The sequence below is a fragment of the Barbus barbus genome (genome assembly GCF_936440315.1).
Source record: "Barbus barbus genome assembly, chromosome: 30".
Taxonomy (NCBI): domain Eukaryota; kingdom Metazoa; phylum Chordata; class Actinopteri; order Cypriniformes; family Cyprinidae; genus Barbus; species Barbus barbus.
Window position 1 is genome coordinate 8623325 of NC_136758.1, and position 27993 is coordinate 8651317.

Sequence of the window (27993 nt, forward strand, 5' to 3'; positions counted from 1 at the left end):
ACGGTGAAAAGGGGCGCCGCTTACAGTTTTGGTCTGGTCTTCTGCCACGGTGCACACAGCAAAGATGATATAGGAACACGCAGATGAGGAGGTAAACTAAAATTAACAGTCCAAACAAGGCAGAGCAAGACAAGGCAAGGCTGACACAGACAGGAACACAGAGGAGTAACGAGTAGATCAGACCACACGAAACTGAACAGGCAGGAACTTAAATAAGTTAGATGTATAGATGTATTTGTAATTTTTTTTCTCAAATTATAAAACACAAGAAAGCTGTTATAGCAGCATCTCTCTATTTGGGAAGCAAGATTACTTCCAAAATGCATTGAGTGAATGCAATAAGAATGAATTCTGAAATATGACGCTGTGACTCATGTGTATTCAGGAGCCCTCAGGATCTGAGAGCTGATTTGGAGGAAACAGAAATGTAACCTACATTCAGTGACTTTGCAGTAAAAGATGCAAGCACAACACAAACAAGAAGTACTGTGAGGATAAAAACATGTTGAATCATGACTCACTGATCTCTCTGCTAGACTCAGACTCTGATATTGTTTTATTAAAGGTAATCGTTAGTTGTTTCATGGGGGCATAACACTTTTATCTTTATCCTTCTAATTTGACAAGTTTCATTAAATGAGACAATTAGAATTAACAGTATGTCTTGCCTTTTGCTGTCTCAGGTCTTTCTTCTTTTTTCATACATACTTCAAGATCATGTGCTTGCTCAAGCAGGTAATGGAACTTCAGCTGACAAATGGTTTTACTGTGTGGACAAGCACTGTAGTTGATTCTTGTGGTTCAGAAGTCATTAGTTTGTTCGTTCAGTAGTTAACAGACATTTGTGGACATCGGCAAAATAAAACATTTTCTTAAATTCAAACTCAGTCTAAACTTTTCATGTTGTGTCAATCACGTTTACACACTGCCTCTGAAACTTTCATCCTTCATAAAAAAAATTTTGGATCGGGTTCGATTTTCTGCATTTTTCGCATATGCAGCATGCATTTTGAGAGGTGTTTTGACAATTCAGAGCCACAGTACAAGCGAATGCCAAAATCCAAAATGGCGATTGTCAAGTTCATCCACTTCATCTCGCAGCACAAAGCACTGTAAAGATCCTTGCACACTGAGTTCACAGAAATTGGTGGTCTTCTTTTTAATATGTGGCTCTAGTATCGCTAGCAAAGCATCAAACTGTGCCACTGACATCCTGAAGTAAACTTTGAATCTCCTGTGATAATCCCACTGCTCCTGAGGGGGAACTCTCCGTCCTCTCTATATCTCAGGATTGGATGGACCCAATTCCTTTCTTTTTCTCTTTTTAAGAAGTGATAGGACAACAAAATCATCCTCACTGCTCGAAGACTCCATTTAGTACTGTTTTGCAAATTTTTACCTCAACGGATTAATTAATATGCATCGGACTCAGTGTGCAAGGTTCCTGTGCATGACAAAATTTTAGGATAACAAATACGAAAAAAAAACCATGTGAAAATTTCAGACTCAGCGTGCAAGGACCTTAAAGTTATGGGTTATGAAAGGTTCATATTTTGGTTTTAGGAGTACCCAATAACATGTTGACATGCATGCAAGGTCAAAAAACACTTTAATTTTCTTATAATATGCATTTATTTTTACCTTATGTCCAGTGATTCCCAAATGATTCATTCAATGATCAATTATTCCAAACCCCTCCTTTGTGTGACGCTAATCTGCGGTGATTGGATTCTGCATTCTGCATTCTGCATTCTGCTTGCAAATGTCCAATCCTTGGAGAATAAGATGGATGATCTTAGAGCCAGGATTAGTTTCCAACGGGACATTAGGGACTGTAACATCCTTTCGCCCTCGGTCCCGGACACTGCTGTAATGCCAAGTGATAACTTCTCTGTTTTTCGGACGACAGAACAGCAGAGGCCAGTAAATCCAGGGGTGGAGGAGTGTGTTTCATGATTAACAAGAAATGGTGTGATCCCAGGAATATCTCCATTCTGTCGCGTTCCTGCTCGCCTCATCTGGAATATCTTTCCGTTATTTGCCGCCCATTTTATCTGCCCCGGGAGTTTTCATCGATCATTGTCACTGCTGTTTACATTCCACCACAGGCAGACACCGGCTTGGCTTTGTCTAAGCTTCACGATGTACTCAGCGGCTACATTAACAAACATCCTGACGCTGCCTTTATCATCGTGGGGGACTTTAACAAAGCTAACCTCGGACGGGTCATGCCGAACATTTATCAACATGTATCCTGTCCAACTAGAGGACCAAACAAACTGGATCATTGCTACACTCAGTTCAAGAATGCCTACAAAGCCCGCTCACTTCCGGCTTTTGGCAAATCGGACCATGCCGCCATTTTCCTCACACCGGAATACAAACAAAGACTCATTCAGGATCCTCCGGTGCAGAGTGTAGTGACGCGCTGATCCTCGCACTCAGAGGCTATGCTGCAGGCGGCTCTTGATGACGTCGACTGGGACATGTTCCGGACGAGTTCTTCTGACGTCAGCGAGTTCACGGATGTAGCATTAAGCTTTGTAAACACGCTAACCGAGCAAGCTACAGAAACAATAACGATAAGGACATTCTCCAACCAGAAACCGTGGGTGGACAGAACTATCCGTGCTGCGGGTAACACACGCACTGCCGCTTACAATGAGGCTCTTCTGACCGGGAATATGAGCGAGTACAAAGCATCGTGCTATGCTCTCCGACGCGCAGTAAGAGCCGCTAAACACAGATACAGAGAGAGAAATGAGTCTAATTTCCAGCTCAATGACACTCGACGGATGTGGCAGGGACTGAGGACCATCTGTGCCTTCGGAAACGAATCCTCTGCGGAGGTGAGAGCAGATCCGTTGCTGGCCGTCGAGTTAAATATCTTCTATGGCCGCTTCATTTGCAACGGCGGCGGCGCGTCTCTGCCGACCAGTGCGTCAGGAAGCAGCAGGCAGAGCAGCGATGATCCTGTAATCACAGTGTCTTAGGATGAGGTTCGGAGGGCTCTAAAGAAAGTGAACGTCAAGAAAGCAGCCGGACCTGATGGGATAACCGGTCATGTTCTGAGGTCCTGCGCCGATCCGCTCGCTGGTTTCTTCACGTCTATCTTTAATGAGTCCCTTGCTACCTCCGTGGTTCCCACCTCATTCAAAAAATCTGTAATAATCCCTGTGCCTAAGAACAATAAACCCTCTTGCCTGAATGACTATCGCCCAGTTGCCCTCACATCTATAGTCATGAAGGTTTTTGAGAGACTTGTAAAGAGCCACATCTGCTCCTCCATCCCTGATACTTTGGACCCTCTTCAGTTTGCCTATCGCCCAAACAGATCTACGGACGATGCCATCTCCCACGTCCTCCACTCTTCCCTCACACACTTGGACAGCAACAATGGGAATTATGTAAGGCTGCTATTCATTGACTATAGCTCAGCTTTCAACACTATAGTCCCCATCAAGCTGGCTTCTAAACTCACAGACCTCGGCCTAAACTCCTCACTCTGTGACTGGATTCAAGACTTCCTCACCGGCAGACCTCAAGTGGTGAAAGTTGGCCAGTTCACCTCAAACTCCATCACCCTGAACGTAGGAGCCCCACAGGGCTGTGTCCTGAGTCCCCTGCTCTACTCTCTCTACACGCATAACTGCATGTCCTCTCACAGCTCCACATCTATTATCAAATTCGCTGATGATACTGTGGTTCTGGGCCTCATCTCCAACAATGATGAGGCCGCATACTTGGATGAGGTAGAGAGACTCACATCATGGTGCCAGGACAACTGTCTCTCTCTGAATGTGAGCAAAACTAAAGAGCTGATCATGGACTTTAGGAAGAGACAGCAGCAGCCCTACACTCCTCTTATGATAAGTAGGACCCCTGTGGAGAGGGTGAGTAGCTTCAAGTACCTCGGCGTAAACATCTCCGAGAACCTGACTTGGACTACACACATCCAAACACAGGTTAAGAAAGCCAGGCAAAGACTGTACCATCTGCGACAGCTGAGGAAATTCAGGGTCTCACCAGCAATCCTGAAAACTTTCTATTCAGGGACCATAGAAAGTGTATTGACTCAGTGCATCTCAGTGTGGTATGGAAACAGCTCAAATCAGGACTGCAAAGCACTACAGAGAGTTGTGCGCTTAGCTAAGCGCATCTCAGGGTCTGCTCTCCCCTCTCTGCAGGACATCTACCTCAAACGCTGCAAAAGTAGAGCTGTCAAAATCATCAAGGACTCAAATCACCCTGGTAACCGACTATTCACTTTGCTTCCATCTGGTAAGCGCTTCCGTAGCCTGATGGCAAAAACTGAGAGACTTAGGAGGAGCTTCTTCCCCCAGGCCATCAGGCTCCTAAACTCTAACTCTGTATCATAATATCACTTGACTCCATGTAAATATCACTATATCAATAAGCTATTCATAATTTTTTCTACCTCATATGCTGCTAATAATTTAATACCCTGTACAACTTTTTTGCACATTCTTTTGCACATTCCTGTTATATTACTATTTATGTCAACAACATACTGACCTGCACATTTATATTTATATTTTTTTATCTTTTATTTTTATTTTATTCTTTTTATTTTTTTCTACTTTTCTTTTTCTTAATATTTGTCTATACAATTACACTGTCTTTGGAGCAGACCTGACTTACATTTCACTGCTGGTTATACTCTGTATAATTGTGTATGTGATGAATAAAAAGTCTTGAATCTGGAATCTCTTCAATCTTGGTCGATTTCATTTAAAGCAGTGTTTGTGAGCTTTTACCACTCCAAAAGCGGCGCCTAATGGCAAAGAATGAATTTGCATTTTCTTTCAGATCAATGCAAAAATCAAGTTTTCCCAGGTCTGCGCGTGCAACAAGTGGGCGGGCAATATGCTAATGTTTCATGTTGACATCAATGATTCCGAGTCGACCCTTTCTTTTGAGACAATAACTTTATACACGGTGCACTTTCAGATTTAAAACCTTGCAGGATGTTTTCATTTACTTAGAGCTATGTTACACACTGCATGAAAGCTAATTTTCAAAAATGCAAAATAGGGGCACTTTAAATGTTAGCTAAATGTAAAGATATTCAAATTTTTATATATTTAATATAAATATATTTAAACACCTGAGGCAGCGCCACAAAGAGCTCTATGACCAATGCATGGCAAAAAAATAATAAAATCCCTGAACACAGGATTTTTTGGGGGTTTTTTTGCAGTATGTATGTACATTTTGTTATACCTTTACTTAGTGATTATTTTGCCTTATGTCTGTTCTAGAGACACGTTACAGTTTGCTTATAAAGCTCTAATTTGCTTTCTTTTGGAAATGTTTCAAATTCACACTAAATGCATTTATGACTGTAAAGCATGTCTGTGTGTGTCAAAATCATAATTAAAATCGAAATTGCAAAATTTATCAAAGAAATCGTGATAGGGTTTGTTTTTTTTTTTTGTCCATATCGCACAGCCCTAATACAAACTACTGAGTACAATTTTGCAAAGAAATTTCAGCAAAATGGACTAGCTTGCTGCTTCATTTTTTCACTCTGATTTTTGGGGTGTCTTTGAATTCAGCACTCTGTAGGTTGATAATTTAATTTCTATCAAATTATGTGGCATCCTTTCATTCCTAACCCATTACCCAATCCATATCAGTATAGATATCCAGCATGACATTTTTCCCGCTTGAGATGCGTTTTCAAAGTGTTCCTTTGAAACACACATTTTTTTGAGCAGAGTATATTCTGTGAACCGGAAGTTCAATTCCAGAATCTATTAGCATTCACGTCTGTATATACAAGAACCAGATTCTGGGTGGCTTGTGTGTTGTAGTGGTGAAATTAGTTATCGTATGACTGTTTGACTGGGGGAAGAAGAAGAAGAAAGTTTGTGTACAGGATACAGGAGACTGTGACCTGATACCAGCACAGATTGATCTGGAGTGGCCTCTCACTTTCTAAAACAAAGCACTGAGTGTCCCATGTCTGCCGTGACCAGACTGACAAACTCAATTGCAAAATGGATTGCTGTGGACTGTAGGTCACACTGTAAAAAACTGCCAGGAATTTACAGGATTAAAGAGTATTATATTACAATAAATTACTGTAGTCACAAATTTACAGTGAAATCAATGCATGCTGGATAATTTTCTTACAAATGGCTGTGATTGAACAGCAGAATGATGCTAACATCAGAGTAAATATATATTATATTATATTATAAAGTTGTCTTTAACTGTACCACTGTGAGAAATGTAGTTGTTTACTACTGAATTCATCTGCACATCATATGAACATTTTTAATTGATCGACAGCTCTAATTTGTAATAGTACAATATTAAAGGGTCATCGGATGCCCATTTTCTACAAGTTGATATGATTCTTTAGGGTCTTAATGAAAAGTCTATAACATACTTTGTTTAAAAATTCTCAATGGTAGTGTAAAACAACACCCTTTTTACCTTGTCAAAATCAGCTCAGTTTTCAGCAACCTGTTTTAGTGCATGTTTCTTTAAATGCTAATAGGCTCTGCTCACCCCACCCCTCTCTTCTGTGGGGTGACAAGCCATTCTCATGAGACTGTTTACTTTAGCCGCAGAACTTGCTAACTAGCACGTTATTAGGAAAGGTGATTTGCAAAGATTAATAAAATAACTTTATAATTACTTCTTTTGGTGAGGCTGGATCACGAATGATTTTCGCAAACATAGACAAAAACAAAGGTAATCCACTGCGTCTTCAGCGGCTCAGATGTCAGGAGTAAATAACGACTGCTATGTTCATTATTACATCCAACAACAGATAACCTCAATCGCTTAGGAGCCATTCTTGTCTACATCTGCTCCAGCATCAAAACAATGGAGGACTGATGACAGCTCACTCAGGGTGGGTCTAAGGTAAAACGCCAGTGTCAATCAACAATTGTGGGAGGGGCCTGGTTCTGTGTGACGTCACACAGACAGGCATCTGAGAATGGCTTGATATGAGAAAGGGGAAATGATTTAACAAGATTTAAAAGAAAAACACTGGGTGGATCTTTATCATTATAAGGTGATTGTATACACACACTGCCAGCATACATTTCAGTTCAAACATGTAAAACTTGTAAAAGTGCATGTTGCATCCGATGACCCCTTTAAATCTGTAAGCATAAAAAACAATTGTTGAGACAGAATTTATATGATCTTTATATGATCTTTGTTATTATGATGGGATTTATTTCATGAATTTATTTTAGATAGATAGATAGATAGATAGATAGATAGATAGATAGATAGATAGATAGATAGATAGATAGATAGATAGATGTTTTTGAGATGATAGTAGTGTTGTCAAAAGTACCGACCACGATACCTTTCGGTACTGAAATTTTAAAAACGTCCATTTCCCGCTAAGATTTGAGCACTGTTGAGCAGATTCTTAAACAGCGCTGATTGGTCATTGTGTTCATGCACTCAGTAGATACATCTGTGATTGGCTTCAATGATCATCGCTTCACGCTCTTCATCGAGCTCTTCATTGATCATTGAAACCAATCACAGATGTATCTGTTGAGCGCGTGAACACAATGACCAATCAGCACTGTTTAAGAATCTGCTCAACAGCGCTCAAATCTTAGCGGGAAATGGACGTTTTTAAAATTTCAGTACCGAATGGTATCACGGTCGGTACTTTTGACAACACTAGATGATAGTATGCTGATTTATAACTGCTTTGACCTCACTACTGAAACTAAGGTCTGTCTCCAGAATCACACCAAGATTTCTGACTTGATTTTTAGTTGTTTGGCCCCTAGAGTCAAGGTGCATTCACTTTGAGAACTTCATCTTTGTTTCCAAATGCAATGACTTGTGGACATGTCATGGATGTCCACTTAGACTTATGCTCTCCTATACTCACATAATAACCTAAGTATGACTTGAATCATTTGATTACCATCCCAGAAAGCCCGACCCAGTTTTCCAGTTTCTCTAGAAGTATGTTATGATCAACAGTGTCAAACGCAGCACTAAGATCTAGTAGTACCAGCACTGATATTTTGCCAGAATCAGAGTTTAAGCGAATATCATTTATATTATCTTAATTAGCACTGTCTCTGTGCTATGATTTGGTCGGAAACCAGATTGAAAATTGTCCAGGTATCCATTTGAGTTTAAGTATTTGTTCAGCTGATTAAAAACTACATTTTCAATAATACCTATGAAAGGAATTGATATTGGTCTATAGTTGCTCAATATGGTGTTATCAAGATTGCACTTTTTCAGAAGGGGTTTTCAGGGAGTTTGGAAAACACTTTAATGTACTTTTTGAAAAGATACCGTCCCAGTGACAGTTTTTGTACCTTGTTTTTTTTTTTTCAAGCCTACATAATAAGGTTTTGTTTTGTTTTTCTGATTCTGGTTCATTGTGTTCATGTTACATACAACAGGAAATGACAGCCTCATAACAAACATTACCTTCTGCTGCCTCTCTCTCTCATTCTCTTAACAATTTTGATGATAGGTAATAGGAACACACACATACTTGCTGTGGTTAAACTGCATGTTTAATCTGTGGAGATTTCAAAGATTAGATTAGAGTCATCGTGTTGCTGCATGACTTGAGGATGATGTAGCATCTTAAAGTGATTTTATGGGGATTTTACGGACCGATGTAAAGTGGCTCAGTCTATGTGCGAGTTGGGAGATGATTTGTTATTGCTATGGAAACCAGCAGTTTAAGGCACAGCATTATCTGTAATATCAACAACCAGTGAGCTGGTTTGTGTGTTCCTGTTAATGTGGTTGAGGGCAATATTCATAAAGGTAATCGAAACACATCTGTTAAACTGAATGAAAGCGGTGCTTCAAGCTGCCCTAATGTTTGTTTAAAGGTTTAGAAATGTTTGTTCAAATTTCACCATAGCCAGCATCAATTTGCACAATGCTTGAACTGTTTGAACCGGCGTACCTCAGAAAAATATAAGGTCCTATGATTTTCATAGTGATGGATATGTGAAAGAAATAGTGGAATCCAGTCATAACAACTGAACATACTGTTGTCACGGTGCACACAGCAAGGATGATACAGGAACACGGAGACGAGGAGTAAACTCAAAATATGTCTTTAATGACTCCACAAACAAGGCAGAGCAAGACAAGGCAAAGCTGAAACAGACAGGAACGAGTTGACCAGACGAAATCAAACTGAATGGACAGGACTATAAATACACAAGATAAATCACACATAATTAGACAAACACAGCTGGACAAGAATTAACTAATAATCACACTAGACTAGGACAGGAAACAAACCAAATATGGAAACATGAGGCGGGAACACATGACACACACAACAGAGGTCTGACAACTATAGGCCTATAATGTAGAATGTCAGATTTTGTTAAACATTTTGGAGTAATAAAATGAAAAGTAGAGTTTTACACTCAAACTGTGATGTGGACTAGTGTCTGTGAATATTAAAGCATAAAATGTCTGCATGTTCTGTGTGTCTCATGCAGTTTCATCTATTTCACACATACTCTTGTTTTCAACATTTTACTATATGAAGATGCTCAACGTAAACTTCATCTCCAGAGCTGCTCTGAGAGTCCCTTTCACAAGCATTTCATTTGATACAACACAAAAACTCAAATGTCTTCACTACAACTCTCCAAAAAATATCTTCAAGAAATTGTGACAGAAATATATTACTATTGTTCAGTAGAATATATTCTCAAAGCAACAAAAATGATAACAACAACAACAACAATACAATTTACATTGACATTATTCAACATTATTTTTAAGGAATATCCCAATATTTTTCATCCATGTTTTAATGTAAACAGTAAACCTCTGTTGTGTAGCAGTTTGTTTGGAAAATTACATTTGAATACTTTTTAAAAGATTACCTTCATGTGATTTCCACTGTTTTTGTTAACAAATTTGTATTAAATCATAAAACTCAGAATCCAGAAAAAACTCAAGTAGACTCAAATTGATTAGACATCTTTTTTGGGTGGTTGGTAAGATTTTTATGTTTTTGAAAAAAGTATCTTATGCTCATCAAGTCTGCATTTATTTGATTATAAATGCAGTAAACAGTTCATGATACTTTGAAATACTATTATCATTTAAATATTATTAAAAATATATCTTTTCTGTTTTAATATATCTTAAAATGTAATTAGCAGTTGTTCTGCCTAATATATTGTTTAGGAACTTTTGCTGCATTTTTGAGGCAGTAGTGATCACATTTAATTTAATGTAATTATTAATTATTAAAAAAGTATTAAATATTTTTTTAAAAATCTTACTGATCCCAAATGTTTGAACAGTGATGTACATACAATTATTTTACATGTTTGGATAATATTTTAAAATTATTACTATTAGTAGTAGTAGTACTAAATAATTATTTTAAAATGGTACATTTATATATCACTTTCTTACACTCACAGCACTTTGAAGCTAGAGTCAGTTTCCTTCTCACTATCAATTATGTTTTGGTTTAAGGATGGTAAAGTGATCGTAGATCGGCAGTCTTGGGCAACGTTTTTCCGGAACAGCAATTTGAATTCCCTACTGATATGTTAATATGGCCTATTAGATGGCAGGAGAAGGCTAAGATTTCCCCTGCTTTATACACATTTAACTTGTGGGAGTAGCTGATGAAAAGGAATCTTCCTGAGGGTAAAAATGAAAACATTTCATCTCTACTCTTTCCTCTAGACAGCATAAGATTAAATGTAGACTTTTGTTTAAATCTTCTCTTTCTGATAGAAAGACCCCAGTAATCTCACCAGTTTCAGAAAAGATCTGAACAATGTCTCAAACTGTGCCCTGATAGGCCAAAATACGATAGTCTGTGATCAAAAGTCAGAGATCTCTATATATATTTATATAATATATTATTTATTAATACTTTAAATGAGTTTTTATTTTATTTTTTATTTATTTTTACTAGTTTTTGCTGAAGTTTTGAACATTTCTCTTTAGCCTTAATGTATTTTTAATGTTTTTAATGCAACACCGATATTAACTCCAATATTGCTCCTTCACTGAGATTGTTTTATGTTTCCAGATTGACTAATTTTGTAGATTACCTCATCATTTGAGTATATTCAATGTTATCTTTTCAAACTTTTCACCCGATTCATTTTTTTGTCTTCTGTTGTCTCTCCTCAGTGATGCTTTGACGTTTGAAGGGCTTCCTGAGACCCGTGCCACTGCCATGGCGGTGCGCTCTGACCTGGGGGGTACAGCTCAGCCGGTGTTTGAGTCCTGGCCCGCAGGCGGTGGTAGTCCTGTGGAGGAGCTGGATGTGAGGAGTTTCCTGGGCTCACTGATGGAGGAGAACAGCACAGCAGAGAGATGTTATCGCTCTCACTCACGCAGCAGCGTCCTGCAGGGCCTGCCTTTCGGAGGAGTCCCCACCGTCCTCGCCATCAACGTCGTTCTGTGGCTGGTACAACATATTCAAAAAAGTTCTACAGCATTGTTTAGCTGCAGTTGCATAACATGAATGTACTTTCTTGATTTACTGCTTAAGCGTTCAGTCTGTGCAAGATGTATAATGCCAACATATAACGCCATTGTGCTATGGGCGTCCCAAGTTCAAATCCCAGCTCGAGGACCTTTCCAAATCCCACCTCCCTCTCTTTCTCCCACTTTGCTCCTTGTCTATTCTACACTATCCTAACTTAATAAAGGCAAAATTACAAAAAAAAAACAAAAAAAAAATGTCTATAAGCTGTTTTTGATTTAGAATGTATGTAAAAACTGACATCTTAAAGACGTTTATCAGATGTTTGTTCACAGCAGATGCATTCCAGATAAAGTAATCTTTAACAGATATCTTGCAGACGTATGCGTGTTATCTGGGAAGTCATATTTCACCCCAAAATCAAAAGAAAAAATATAGCTTGCATAAAATTTAGCTCTAAAGTCCCACTACACCCATATTCAAAATTAAGTTCAAAAGTTTGGGGTCTGTTTTATTATGTTTTTCATTGAAGTCTCTTATGCTCTCCAAGGCTGAATTTATTTGATAAAAAATACAGTACGGTGAAATATTATTACAATTTAAAATGGCTCAATAACTGATTTGGTGCTCAAGAAACATTTGTTTTCATTATCAGAGATGAAAACAGTTGTGGTGCTTAATATTTTTTTTGAAAAGTACAAAATGTCATCATTTCAGAATTATTTTAAGAACAGCATTTATTGGAAATAGAAGTTTTTGTAACAATGTCTTTACTGTCACTTTTGATCAATTCAATACATGTTTGCTTATTAAAATGATTCATTTGTTTACTTTTTTTATCTTACTGACCCCAAACTTTGAACAGTAGTATATACACATTTGAATTCAACTCGACAACCAAATCAGATTATTTTGAGAATTAATTTTGTAAACTGCATCAAGAACAAGTTGCTAACCAGCAACCTAGGAAGCTCGATAGAGACCTGTAGCTTCCCAGCAGTCAGTGTTTTAAGTTGTCTTGTTGTTGACTCTTCCTTCCGGAGTCATTATGAACACAAGTGTGAATGCAGACCTCACTGCCTGTTAGTTTCCAAGACAACCACTCACCTCGTCTCTCCCCGGACCAAGAAATGGCTAATTATTACTGTTGGCCAGGGGTCTAGTGAGTGTAAGTGCTTGCCTACACAAATAGTTCTTACTCTATTTATATCAATAGCTTTGACACACATTTAAAGTGACGCAGTGATTTCTGGGTATATTCCGGATTATTCACAATAGATCCGGTTCACTGTGCGCATCATTTATTAACAGTTTCCCTGTACATTACTTTTTTATTTATTATTAAGGCCACTCTAAAAACACAGTATGTATGCTGATATATCTGGTTTGGTGTCTCTGTATGTTAGTTCCTGCTTCTGATCTTCTCCTGTTTGAGGAAGGCAGCGTGGGACTACGGCCGCCTGGCTCTGCTTATGGAAAATGACAGGTATCATCTCAGAACTGTTTGAAGAATGCATTAAGATGTAAATAATTGAACAATTGTGTGTGGCGGTTGAATGAACTGAATGCTTAGCAGGTCAGTGTGAGATGTTGGAGCCACCTGCTGGTTACACAGGGCAATTTGGATCATGATGTTATATTATTGGTCTGATTGTTTGGTGATTATTATATATTATCTTATATATAAATAAACAATATAAACTGTATGTATTTATACAACAGAGCCTCCCATTGTGGCCACATTATTTTCTAATAATTCAACGGCCCATTGTCAGTAATTCCTTCTCTCTCTCTCTCTCTATAGTATATATATATATATATACAGTGCCCTCCAAAAGTATTGGAACAGTAAAGACAAAATTGCTCTGTTGGCTGTGGAGTCAAGACATTTGCAAATATGATTAAAAGATGAATATGAGACAAAACTACAGATTGTCACATTTTATTATTAGCCATTTCAACACATATATGTTTTACCAAATAAAAGGAACAGCACTTTTAGAGTTCATCCCACTCATTGATGTGAGCATAAGTGCTGGGACAGTTGAACATAAGGCAGATATAAAAGATTAAAAGCTATTATTTAGTTACAGATCCCTTGCACACAATCACATCAGTGAGTCTGTGACCCATAGACATCACCAGACTCTTGGTCTCATTCTTTGAAATACTTTTCCCAGCCTTTAATTCAGCCAATCCCAATTGTTGTTTGTTTTGGGGAGTTTCTGCCTTTACTCTCCTCTTCAGCTGGTGAAATTCATGTTCAATCGGATTTAAATCTGGAGATGGACTTGGGCAATCTAACACTTTCCATTTCTTTGCCCTTATAAATTCCTTGACTTAACTGGCAGGGTGTTTTGGGTCATTATCCTGATGCAATATGAAGCACTTCCCAATGAATCTGGCTGCATTTTCTTGAATATTGGTAGGTAAGATGGTTTTGTACCCTTCCAAATTCATTCTGCTGCTGTCATCATACATTAAGTCATCAGTAAAGTTGAGAGGGCCTGTTCCAGAGGCAGCCATGCATGCCCATGCCATGACACCACCTCCACCATGCTTTACAGATGAGGCTGTATGCTTGGGATCATTTGCAGTTACCTTTTTTCTCCACATTTTTGCTTTCCCATCACTTAGATAAAGGTTCATCTTTGTCTCATCGGTCCATAAACACAGTTCCAAAACTCTTCTGGCTCACCTTTGTGCTTTTTTCCAAACTCTAATCTTGCCTTTCTATTTTTGGTGCTGGTCAGAGGTTTGCATCTTGCTGTGTAGCATCTGTAATTCTGTGTCAAAGTCTCCTGAGGACAGTAGATTGTCAGAGCATCACCCCAGCTTTCTGGAAGTTCTTGGTAATTTTACAGACACGTCTTTTAGGGTTCATTTTCACAGCTTTTATGATTTGTCTGTCATCAACTACTGTTGTTTTCTCAGCCGATCAGGTCGTTGTTGGTTGCTGGTGTCGCTGGTGGTTTCCAAACTCTTGATTTCTCCATACCCTTTGTTTTTGCTAGAGCTCTAACTGACTTCCTCTTTTCTTTTAGCATCCAAATTGCTTTTTTTTCTCTCAAAGTCAGCTCCCTCATCTTCATCCTGGTTTGTGTGTGTCATCATCGAATGCAAGATTCAGAATGCAGAAGTAATGGATATAACTGATACGACACATTCCCTGCTTTTAATATCTGAAGAATTAATGCAACAGGACACAGCTGATCACTTAGAAAGACCTGTGAGGCAACTGTTACAATACTTATGCTCACATCAGATAGAGGGATGAACTCTAAAAGTGCTGAACTTCTTAGCTGGTAAAACATCTATGTGTTGAATCACCCAATAATAAAATGTGACATTCTGTAGTTTTGTCTCATATTCATCTTTTAATCATATTTGTAAATGTCTTGACTCCACAGCCAACAGAGCAATTTTGTCTTTACTGTCCCAATACTTTTGGAGGGCACTGTATATGTATGTATATATACACACATACATGCATACACACACACCCACACACACACACACACACACACACATATATATATATATATATATATATATATACACATTTTGTATTTTGTTCTTCTGCATTTCATTTTAAATTCTATTTCATTTGTATTTTGTTCATATTTCCAAGAGACCTCTTTCTTGAAAAAAAATTATTAAAGAAATTTCAGCTCACACACACACACACACACACACACACACACACACACACACACAGTATCCCTGTGGGAGCAAGTGGGTGGAATTCGATCATAAGTCTTAAGACTTCTGTTGCAGCAGCGCTGCTTTCTTCTGCATCAGCATGTAGCATTAAAGTCTTTGTTTATGTGAATGTGCAGCTGATTCTTAGTGAGTATATTTTCAAAGCATTGCATCAGGTCACAGAGAAAGCTCTGGCTTTCACAGAAATAGCATTTTCACATTTGTATACACTAGAATTTCACCTGCTCCTTTTCATTGCCTATAATAGACCTGGGTGGAAACGCTTACAATTTTCTGATCTCGAGGCTAGTTTTGGATCTGGCATTGAGTTAAGACTCTGAAAAAATGCTTTCAGACCTATCATTGATGGAAGCTTGAGAGGGATGAAGGGACTAACAACATACTCTATTTACAGAAGACTATGACTAGTTGTCACAAGGGTTATAGCTTAGTACGGTTTTGAATCAAAAGTTAATTTGCTTAAATGGTTGTTTTATATAATTATCTGGGTAACACTTCAGATTATGGAACTCATATTCACTATTAACCAAACTTGCTGCATACTAAGGCAGTTGTTGTAGATATGTTTAGGTATTGGGTAGGTTTAAGGGATCTAAAATATGGTCATACAGATTAAGACATTATTATGTGGTTTATAAGTACTAATAAACAGCCAATATGCTAGTAATAAAGTGTTAGCCAAATTAACAGTTATAAAAGCACACATTCAAGCATTCATCAACTACTATACTGTAAAATGAAGGTAGGTTTTAACTGAAATTGTGTTCAATTGTGTTCACAAGATGAAGATAAACGTCAGGTCGTGGCAAGTTATCACAAGTGTTTTATAGCTTGCAAAATTATAGGATTAATTAAATTACATTTTGAATGTTGTCTTTTTCATTTTTGTTTTGTGTTCCAGTTGCTCTACTTTTTAGTTTTGCTGAAAAGCTATTAAATAGCCTATAATAAATTAATATAGAAATATATGTAAGTTGCTTTTGAATTTTGATGCAAGTTTATATTTAAAAAAATATGTTATTGTGTGTGTTAAATTAAATGTATATTTTTCTTGGGCAGTTATGGAAAATATTCAATAGCTTTTTTTAGTACTTTTGAGAAACATTTAATATTATTAATTTTTGATATTATCATTTGAAGTATTAATACTATTTATAACATACAAAATATACCCATCTTGAAAATAGTCTAGTAAAATTCTAAATAGAGTTCATAGAATTTTCTAACAGTGTGTAAATTTTTTTTTTTTAAGTGTTACCTGTCAATTTTATTGGTTGTCTTTGTTCTATAGCTTGACATCACTTTTCCATGGAGAACAAAGTGAGAAAGAGAAAACCCCGTCAGAATCCAGCCCATCAGATTCAGAGACCAAGGACATGGTGAGAACCTTTTGTAAAAGAGAAGAAAGAGACAAACAGCATCACAGACATTTAAGAAATGTTTGATCATGCAGAAACATGATCTTTGCTAGAATTTGCCTTGTCGTTATCAATGACACCCCTGCCTAGAAACAAATAAAAACATGAGTACAACTAATAGATTGTGTTTTTAATGTCACTATCATCTTCACAGTGATGTGTTTTTACTACCGCTGAAACATAAAGACATACAGAGGCACAAACAAAGTTCAATCTGTCGACGTGGATTATTACGGAGCGTCGCCCCAGGGCTGATGTCATATAAAATAGCCTGTGCACTTAGACGCTATTTTCTTTTATGCACACTACTTGCGTTTTATGTGCAATGACAGTTCAAGACATCATAGCCACGTTAAAGATATTGCATGCATTCGCATTACTTTTTCCACTTGTTACGCTATCCGCATTCACTTAAAGGACAAATGATTCTGACAGATGCTAAGCTAGCCAGACCCACTCTTTTTTTATATGCCAGACCTTTTTATGACACCGTTGTCTTGCCTCCCTCTCTTTATAGGGCTTCTGTTCCTGGCTCACATCTCTGTACCACATGAAGTAAGTGTGCAAGAAATGCATGGTGATGTCATCAGCCAGCGTCCTGTTTGCTCATGTTATATCTCATTAAGAAAGGAAAACACAGGGTGAAGGTGGACCAGCACGTCTAACGTCTGGGCACGCTCAAAAACCTTTCAGAACTGTAAACCAGCCGCTAGTCTGTCTCCACGGTTGCAGAGATGTTATTTGGACGACTCAAATGGCATGTTGGTGCCATATTTAGCTGGTTCCCTTAAAAGCTTCTTGAACTCCCCGGCGACCGAGAGGCCACGCTGAGAGTTTCCCCTCTCTGTGTGAGGCGAGGACGGAGGGATGTGTGTGTGTGTGTCTGTGTGTATGAGGGCTCCTTGGAATCATAATAGCCCCCAACGCCCTCATGTATTTGTGTGGTCTTTTAAAAAAGCCGCCACATATATATTATTGACCAAAGTCAATAATTCATTGGAAACACACTGAAAACACTCAAAGAGACTGTGTTTGCTGTTTCGTTCAACTAGTGCAGATCTAGAAAAACCATAGTCATAGGTTTGACACAAGGGTCAATAATATGTTCACGATTAAACAAAAAGAAAAATCTTTTACAAGGAAAGACATTTTTTTGTTTAAAACGTGCCACATGTTTGTTCTCATGTTGGTTTCATGTGGTTTTGAAAAACTTGAATATACACGACCATTCAAACGTTTGGGGTCGGTAAGATTTCTAAATGTTTTTGTCTTTCATGTTCATCAAAAATACAGTCAAATACTGTCATATTTTAAAATATTATTACAACTTAAAACAACTGTTTTCTATTTTGAAACATTGTAAAATATGATTTATTCTTTTGATGGCAAAGCTGTATTTTCAGCAGCCATTACTTCAGCATTACATGATCCTTCAGAAATCATTTTAATATGCTGATTTGGTGCTAAAGAAACATTTCTTATTATTAGAATGTTGGAAACAGCTGTTGAATGTTTTTGTGGAAATTGGGATACATTTTTTCAGGATTCTTTGATGAATAGAAAGTAAAAAAAATAATAATAACTGACCACAAACATTTGAATAGTAGTCTGATTTTCAAGAAAAGTGTCATGTGCTGTACTGGAACAATTAAGTAATAAAAGTATGAAAACATTTTCTATGTGAGAAAACACATTCTTTTCCAAAAAAAAAAAAATATTTTTTTCAGTGTAAAAAGTATGTTTTACAAATATCATGAATTATTAATTACTTTTGTTTTGTTTTGTTTTGTTTTGCTTTGCTTTGCTTTGCTTTGCTTTGCTTTGTTTTGTTTTGTTTTATTTTGCTTTGTTTTATTTTGCTTTGCTTTGCTTTGCTTTGCTTTGCTTTGTTTTGGTTTGGTTCGTCTGCATGTTGGTTGAACCACAATAACAGAGGATGCCAAAATCCAAAGTAGTTTTTTCTTTCTTTCTTTCTTTCTTTCTTTCTTTCTTTCTTTCTTTCTTTCTTGCTTTCTTTCTTGCTTTCTTTCTTTCTTTTAAATTACTTGGCTTTTTTCTTCATTACAACATCAGGACAGTAATGATTTAAATGATTTGTATGTTTGAACTACATGTTCTTTGTATTTTTGTATAAATGCATGGATAGGATAAAAAAAAAGGTGCATTAATTTGTTGACCCACATACTGATGCATATATTAGTTTGTTTTGGATAAATGTGTCTGCCAAATAAAAAAAAAAGCAATTGTAAATAAGCTTTTTTTAAATAGACTTTTTTGTCCTTTTTCTTCCCGTAGGGATGAAGAGATCCGCAGTAAATGTGGCATTGATGCGGTCACGTACCTGTCTTTCCAGCGTCACATCATCTTGCTCATGATGGTGATGTGTTTGCTGTCGCTCACCATTATCTTGCCTGTCAACCTCTCTGGGAACCTCCTCGGTACCTCCACCAGATTCATAACTGCTTAGTTACTATTTACTCTAGTAGTGCTCAGCCATAAAGGATTCCTGACAACAGACACAACACGTTTGGTATCCAGGAAAAGGCAGTAAACTTAAACAACATTACATCAACATTACATCTTAATTCATCAGTGTCCTTGCACCTAAAAAAACTCTTTAGAATAATTTTATTAATTAGTTTTGACAGATTGTTAGTGTTAGAGTGAATATATTCAATACTTCTCAAAAGTTTGAGGTCAGTAAGATTTCTATTTTGAATAAATGCCGTTCTTTTGAACTTTCTATTCCTCAAAGAATGCTGAAGTCCGGCGTCCAACAAAATAAAATATACCTGTTTTAACATTGATAATAATAAGAATAGTTTCTTGAGCAGCAAAGCTGCATATTAGATGATTTCTGAAAGATCATGTGATGCTGAAGACTGGAGAAATTACTCCTGAAAATTCATCTTTGCCATCACAGGAATAAATTATATTTTAAAATGTATCAAAATTAGAACATATTTGAAATTATAATAATACTTAAGTATACCACTTATTAAGTAAATAATAATAAAAAAAATTCTAATAATTTTTTAAAAAGTTAAGTGAACTTGACAATTCACATAACCTATTTTTTATTTTTTATTATTTACTTAATAATTTTAAGGCAATGGGTTTCCTCAATTTTTTTTAAGTTAAGTCAACTTAACAAGAGACAAAAACAACAAATCTGACCAACCCCAAACGTTTGATGGCAATGTACATTTTCTGTATTGACTTAGAGGGAATTCTGCAGAATGTATTTTAACATGCTAAAATGTATTAAATGTAGCACAAAAAAGCTGGGAGAATGTGTAACATTTGCGACTGGTTTTGCGGATGCAGATTCCGTGTGGGCCTGTCGATGAATGACTTTATGAAAAGCCTGGGAAAACTTTTGAAGATGTAGAAGAGCTCAGTCTTAACCCTCCATTAGTGGACGTGTGTAAAAGCATAATTCAGACCACCCTACAGTGTTTAAAGATGGTTGGGAGGCACGATAGAGGGTTAGAAGGGCCAAGTTAAATATGGGAAAGGCCTTGACTTTCCACGCCACAAGAGGAGCATTGTGAAAAGCCACCAGCTTTACCTCTTGTTGTTTTTAGACCTTCAATACGCTTTTCATATGACTTTCATACGACCTTGGTGGCAGAAGTTTGCTGTGGTCCTCTAAAAGTGTTAAATGTGGATGTGTGGTAGACCAGTTTGTGGTGCATCTTCAGGGCTGGCTGGTTAAAACAGGGTGGGGGTTTTTACTCTTACTCTCTTCTCTTTGCAACAATTTAACACTGTATTTGTGAAATAAACCGGCACATTCACAAATTTGTCATAGCAACCAAACCCAAAGCATAATGATTGAGGTGTAACAAGTTTTTTATTTCACATTCAGTTTGCGCTGTGCTCAAATTACTTTCAACGTTTTATTTTTGATGCTGGTATGTGAGAAGAGCATGAAATGATACACACGTTGTCTATTTCTATGCTTTTCAGGAGATAGCCCAGAGAATTTTGGCCGAACAACAGTGGTTAATGTCCCTGCACAGTAAGTTTGTTTTTTTATGATGTAGACCTGAAAAGCACATTGCCTTGTTGTGTATGAAGTTGTTGGCATGATCTTGATAACTTTCTTTTCTTCGTGCATTAGGAATATATTTCTGTGGCTGCACAGCATCTTTGCTCTGCTGTATTTTGTGATCACAGTACTGTGTATGGCCCATCATTCCTCACGACTGGAATACAGAGAGGATGAGAAGGTTGGTGAACAGCTGTATTCGTGCACATGTGTTATTACACCTCATTTCTGGTTCATAAGGGGCACTGCTTTTAACAGTGCTTGCAAACCGAGCGAGGACATCTCATGAAAAACTGTTCAGGTCTAAAATAGGCTTTATACTGTATATTTATATATCATTTAGAATTTTAAAATAAATAACTATAATTTTATGAGTAATTATTTATTAATTTAATAATGTAAAAGTAACATAATTATTAAAAAACTGTATAAATTATATATACTTTATATATAAAGCCTATTTTTTACATGCATTAGATTTTTGGAGAAATTGTGATATGCTTTCATGACAATTAAGCGATTTTCTTATTTCAGAAATGCTTTCAGATGATTGTTTGTCTTCAATTCTCATTATTCGTAGTGTTTCTCATTAGGTACTCTACAAGATAAAACAATAATGAAAATCAGCCTGTCTGGACAACTAGTATTTTATTTTAAAATCACAATTATATACAATTATATATATATATATATATATATATATATATTATTTTTAATTTTTTTTTGCATTACGATTTTGACAGTGGGGTGAAAAATGTGCTATTCACTTTAAAATTTAAATAAAAGTTAGATGATCTTTCATTGCACTCTTAAAATTGAAGATACCAGAAGGGGGTTTTCACAGAGATGCCATAGAAGAACCATTTTTAGTCCCTCAGTGAAAGAAAAAAAAGAACTATATTTTAAAACCTTTTTCTACTATAAAGAACGTATCAAACGGATCCATGGATTTTAAAGTTTCTTCATGCAACCATATATGCAAACAAAGTACCTTTATTTATTTATTTTTAAATATGTAGTGTTCACCATTCAAAAAAAAAGAGAAAAACCTCTGATGTTGTTGTAATTGATCAAGTTTCTTATTTATTATTACTGCAGGTGGCCAGAACTCTAATGATAACTTCATTTCCCAGAGAAATCTCTGATCCCGGCCTGATCACCAAACACCTGCAGTGAGTGAAGAGCACAGATCTGTTATCCACAGAATTACAACTATTGCTTGATCTCCATATTTCAGCATATCTGACATTAAATGTCAACACAACTGAGGGCATTCAGTTTTCACTTATTTAAAAGCCAATGTCTCTTCTATCTCCAAACAGTGAAGCCTACCCTAGCTGCACCGTCACTGATATTCGGTTCTGCTTTGACGTACAAAAACTAATGAAGCTGGACTTAGAAAGGTCATTTGCATTTGTACATCTCCTGCATGACACAGAGCTGAGTCTGCAAATATTGCATATTAAACCCTATTAAAACTATATCCCGTACAGGCGAAAAGCAATGAAAGGAAGGCTGTACTTCACAACTAAAGCTCAAAAGGAAGGCAGGATCATGATAAAGACTCACCCTTGTGCACAGATCTTCTGCTGTGATTTATGTGGCTTTGAAAAGGTAAATGTCCCTCACATAGTCATTATAGTTGTCAGAATGGATATAATTGTATATGTACAGATTGTATACATATAGAATGGCTGGTATTGCACCTCCTCGTGTTGGCCACTGGAGACCACCATACACCAACCGTCAGTCATGGACTGCTCTGCGAGGAGATGTGATACACAGCTCTCATGTTTTGTGTCATTGTTTTTTCATCAGGTGGATGCAGAGCAGTATTACAGTGAACTGGAGGAGAAACTGACCGATGAGTTTAATGCAGAGAAGAACCGTATCTCTATGAAGAGGCTGGGCATTGCCTTTGTTACCTTCAGAGATGAGAGAATGACTGCAGTGTAAGTCACATGGATAAATATCTGATTATTAATAATGAGAATAAGCATTATTCGTCCAGAGATACTGTAAGCATAGGAATGAGTACCTACATTTAAGAACATGAAAGTATTTTTAATAAAAAGGTTAACATGAAGCACATTTGCTGACAGCTACAGTTGAGGTCAAGAGTTTACATCCCCCTATCAGAATCTGCAAAATGTTAATTATTTTACCTATGAAAAAAGTTTAAACTTACTATTATTAAAGGGATAGTTCACCCAAAAATAAGTTTATCATTTACTCACTCTCTTGTCTGCATACCCAAAACACTTTTATTCATCTTCAAAACATCTAAAAATGGTATTTTGAATGGAATCTGTCAGATTTCTCTCCCTTCAGTGAAAGTCCTATTCACCCAAACTTTTATGCTTCAAAAAGTTCACAAAGACATCGTAAAAGTAATCCATATGAATTGAGCAGTTCTGAAATTATCGCTTCATATATAAACATTGATCAACACACATACGGTACGTAGAGCAAATCAAATATGTTAAACAGCTATTAAACTCCTTCCTACCAAACTTTTGCAACCTATAACAGCCTTTATATAGTATGACATAATAAACAAAGATATATAAATATAAACAGTTCATTCTGGTCCTTGCTTTTGTCTGGTCAATACAGTATGTTAAAAACCACATTATAGTAATTTAGTAGTCTACTGAATAGACTATATACATACAGTATATATATATATATATATATATATATATATATATATATATATATATATATATTCACATGTTCTCTCGTGCCTTATTGCTTAAATATATTTAAACTCTGCTCATGTTTCTGTAGCATTGTGAAAGACTACAGCCGAGCTCGCTGCCGCCACAGACCCCAGCAGTCCAGCATTACCACAGTAGTGCAGTCCCATCAGTGGGGTGTTTCTTACGCCCCGGCCCCTAATGACATCATCTGGTAAGTCGAAACGATAGCCACATCAACAACTATATCTTGAAACAAAAAAAAAGTATAGGAATAACCGCAGTGTTGTTTTTTCTTCTATGAAATCATCTGGATTTACAATGTTTTATATGATGTTTTATTTAACGTTTACTAAGTATACAGTGATCTGCAAGCTGAAGTCATATATATTTTTCATGACATGCTTTGTTCCAGGCCATTACACTTGGATTTGAGAGATGCAATTGGATTAATTAAGTCTCAATCTGAGTGTGTGCCTAGACAGCCACTGTGAAAGCCATTATATCTCTTACATAATATGTGTTGAGAATCATATATTGAGTGAGTGTGAGTGTGTGTGGGTGTGTGTGTGGGGGGACAGTGTCAGCCTGTCTTTCTTCTTGACTGGACAAGTGTGTGTGTGTGTGTGTGTGTGTGTGTGTCTATGCGTTTGTCTGAATTTGGGACTTTCTTTTTTATGGATATAAGCTCTAATGTTGTAGCATGTTTGCTTCTTATTAAAACAATTTATTGAAGTGTGAATGTTTTCCAGTTCAGTGTAGCCCGTGATGTTTTGTATCACTGCATTTATAGAGTAAATGGTTTTGCAATTTTGGAAAACGATTCAGTGGAAACAATTACTTTTGAAAGGTATTTGTTTGCATTTTATGTATAAACCTCATTCTCATTGTTATGCCTTTCATGTGCATTGCTATTACTTAAAGTGACAGTTCACCAAAAATGATATTTTTTCTTTTGTGGGGCACAATATGAGATACAACAGAAGATATTTTATTTACTGAAAGTCAAAGGGGTTCAAAACAACACTGGACCTCATTTACTATCATTATATAGGGGGAAAAAAATGTTAACAGTTTACAACAAGGTTTCAGTTTTTTAACATTAAAGGCATAGTTCACCCAAAAATGAAAATTCTGTCATTAATTACTCACCCTCATGTCGTTCCAAACCTGGAAGACCTTCATTCATTACTTTTACTTACTTACTTTACTTTTGTCATTTAGCAGACGCTTTTGTCCAAAGCGACTTACAAATAAGAAAAAGTAACTAAAACTAAAAGTTACAACTCTATAAATACTATATACCCACATATTTAAGAAAATAAAGAAATTAAATAAAATTGACACATGCATATAACAACATTTCAATAATAAACATATAAATTAAAAAACAAAAATAAAAAGCGATACTTCTATCCCTTGCCGGTGTCCCTGCCCGGTGAGTCGCGCGGTAGAGTCGATGATCTTTACACTCTTCGGTCTTCACACTAGGAGGGCTTCACACGACGGCTGCCGCGGTATAATAACCTTTTTTATACCAATCCAACAAATCACCATTTCAATTCAGCTGGACCCACTTTCCTGTTTATCAACTAAAAATGGCCAAGCAAGTGCACACACTGACAAGATACGCGATACAGTACGAGACCAAACGCGATTTTCAGCACCTCTCAACATAGTAAATAAAAATAAGCGTTTCCTAGCAACGGCAAATGCGCTAAACACTGAGACAAGTAAATACACTTACGAGCTGATTTTAAACTTCCGCTGATAGACTGCTTCTCTTAAAGACCACTTCATTACACTGCCTTCTGCTGGCGCTTGAACCCACTTTCCTATTAATCACTAAAAATGGCCAAGCAAGTGCACACACTGACAAGATACGCGATACAGTACGAGACCAGACGCGATTCATTTTCAGAACACAAATTAAGAAATTTTGGATGCATTCCGAGAGCTCTCTGACCCTCCCATAGACAGCAATGGCATTAACATGATCAAGGCTCAGAAACATATCAAGGAGATCGGTAAAAAAATCCATGTGACATCAGTGATTCAACCGTAATTTTACGAGGCTACGAGAATACTTTTTGTGTGCAAAGAAAACAAAAATAACAGCTTTATTCAACAATTCGACTCCTCCTCCATGTCTCCCTAGCGCCATTTTGGAGAGTATCACATACGTAAACAACATATGCTGTTCTGTGTCAGCAGTACTGTACGCGGATACGCTTTTTACATTGTTCATGCTTTGATCTGAACGTAAACAACATATCCATGTACATACGTTGCATACGTCGTTACGTATGTGATACTCTCCAAAATGGCACTATACTATAGAGAGACACGGAGGAGACAAATTGTTGAATAAAGTCATTATTTTTGTTTTCTTTGCACACAAAAAGTATTCTCGTAGCTTCATAAAATTACAGTTGAATCACTAATGTCACATGGATTATTTAATGATCTCCTTGCTACGTTTCTGAGCCTTGATCGTGTAAGGATCCTTGCTGTCTACAGAGTGTCAGAGAGCTCTCAGAATGCATCAAAAATATCTTAATTTGTGTTCCAAAGATGAATGAAGGTCTTGGATTTGGGTGAGTAATTAATGACAGAATTTTCATTTTTGGGTGAACTACATTTTTGGGTGAACTATCTCTTTAACTATATTAGCTATCATGAACAATATATCATTTATTAATCTCAGTTAATACTAAATTTAAAATTCACTAATACATTATTAAAATTTAAATGTGTACCTGTTAACGTAACGTAATGTACTGTGAATTTCCATGAACATGAACATTTTGATTAAATAACATTAACAAAGATTAAATTACATTGCGTTGTTCATTGTTAGTTCATGTCAGTTAATGCAGTATATATATATATATATATATATACAGTATAGCTCAAATGGTAGAGCATGGCGCTAGCAACGCCAAGATCATGGGTTCGATTCCCAGGGAAAGCAAGAGCTGATAAAAATGTATAAACTGTAACTTGAATGTAATGTAAGTCGCTTTGGATAAAAGCGTCTGCTAAATGCATAAATGTAATGTAAATGTATATATAATATATATATATATATATATATATAGCTTTATGACCATGTAATTATCAGCAACTGCATCAAATAGCATATTTTTGCCCCATTTGGCACTGAATTTAGCTGTTTTTTCCCTCCTCGAGTTTTCTATATCATGCTATATGAGCTGTAAAATCCTGATGTATAAAATATTATACTGAACAAAAACAACTTTTTATTCCATTTTAAAATATAATTTTTTTCAGACTATTATTTCATATGTCAGGCTTTACAGGGCCAAGAGTAGAAACTTTTCCATAGTCACCAATAAAAAAAAAGAAAAAGCTTTAACTGGCCTAAGCTTGTTTCAGAGGGATTTATGACACTTTGCTGGTTTTAGAAGGGTTTGGGGTAGTTTTGATCTGGAAGACCAGATGGCTGACTAGCTAAACCAGCTGAACACCAGTTTGGTCAGTTATGGAGACCAGCTGACCAGCTTAGCCTGGGTTTTCCAGCAAAAACCTTCCCGTTTATGTAATTGTAGCTGAACATCCCACTTAGTCTTGGAGAGCACACACTGTCTGTCCTGTAACTGTAGCTAAGACCTTGTCGTGTTGATTGGTGCCTGTGTTCTTCCAGGGAAAATCTGTCAGTGTGCGGTTCTCGCTGGTGGCTCCGCTGCGTCCTGCTCAACATTCTGCTCTTCCTCTTGCTCTTCTTTCTCACAACCCCTGCTATCATTGTAAACACTATGGACAAGTTCAACGTCACTCGGCCAGTTGAAAGCTTAAGGGTCAGTGACCATCAAAGCCTTTTTATAACTGTCCGGCTGTATTACGCCACATTAGAATGCAAAATAAAACTGAAAGTGCTTTTTTGTGTTGTTTTCGGAAGTTGAATGTTTTGAATTTGATCTTTTACTGTCTTCTACTGTCTAGAACCCAGTAATTACCCAGTTCATCCCCACCCTGCTCCTGTGGGCCTTTTCCATTCTCCTGCCCTTCATTGTGTACTATTCATCTTTTTTTGAATACCACTGGACCAGGTATGATGCTGTTTCCTCCGTCTGACTTTAAACTTGTCTAGTCTGTGTATAAATGTGAGAGAACTACAGGGAGGTCTTTTTACTCAATTATACATTCCTGTAATTTGTGTGTAAATTTTCAAATACGCTTTAGAAAACTGAGTCGGGCCCAGTAGCAAAACAAACTTGTAGCCAATCAGCAGTAAGGGGCGTGTCTACTCATGATCCAGACTCCGGAGCACTCATCAGTGCACATGACAGACAATTAGCCAAGCCGAGCGACGACGGATAATGGATAATAGAGATGATGGATAAAAAACAAAAGAGGAAAACGTCTGCGGAACAAAAGAAGGCTTACACCGTGTATACACCGGACGCCACGCCGCAACTGCTAAAGTCTGTCTACATTGGACCCGACCGTTGAAAATCATTTGAAATTTGTGTCAATATGTCATAAATAGAACGCGGCAGCAGTTTACTGTCGGATTTGTTGTGTCGCGGCATCCAGTGTAGACAGCATCACTGATTATAATGAGTTTTGCTTTGATTCACCGAACCAGTTGTTGCCTGGGTTGTG

At 36.9% G+C, this 27993-nt stretch overlaps 1 protein-coding gene across 1 annotated transcript in view; it reads left to right on the forward strand.

Annotated features, from left to right (window-relative positions):
• LOC306850792 (calcium permeable stress-gated cation channel 1-like) overlaps window positions 1–27993 on the forward strand; it is a 55640-nt gene that overhangs the window by 15571 nt on the left and 12076 nt on the right. Inside the window, exons 2-15 of the mRNA XM_079386656.1 lie at window positions 11173–11452; window positions 12877–12956; window positions 16485–16572; window positions 17129–17166; window positions 18907–19049; window positions 20584–20635; window positions 20738–20846; window positions 21764–21837; window positions 21988–22068; window positions 22159–22279; window positions 22484–22617; window positions 23456–23578; window positions 27032–27185; window positions 27331–27437. Of these exons, the coding sequence (XP_079242782.1) occupies window positions 11173–11452; window positions 12877–12956; window positions 16485–16572; window positions 17129–17166; window positions 18907–19049; window positions 20584–20635; window positions 20738–20846; window positions 21764–21837; window positions 21988–22068; window positions 22159–22279; window positions 22484–22617; window positions 23456–23578; window positions 27032–27185; window positions 27331–27437 (1584 nt within the window). The remainder of the gene's footprint in view (window positions 1–11172; window positions 11453–12876; window positions 12957–16484; window positions 16573–17128; window positions 17167–18906; window positions 19050–20583; window positions 20636–20737; window positions 20847–21763; window positions 21838–21987; window positions 22069–22158; window positions 22280–22483; window positions 22618–23455; window positions 23579–27031; window positions 27186–27330; window positions 27438–27993) is intronic.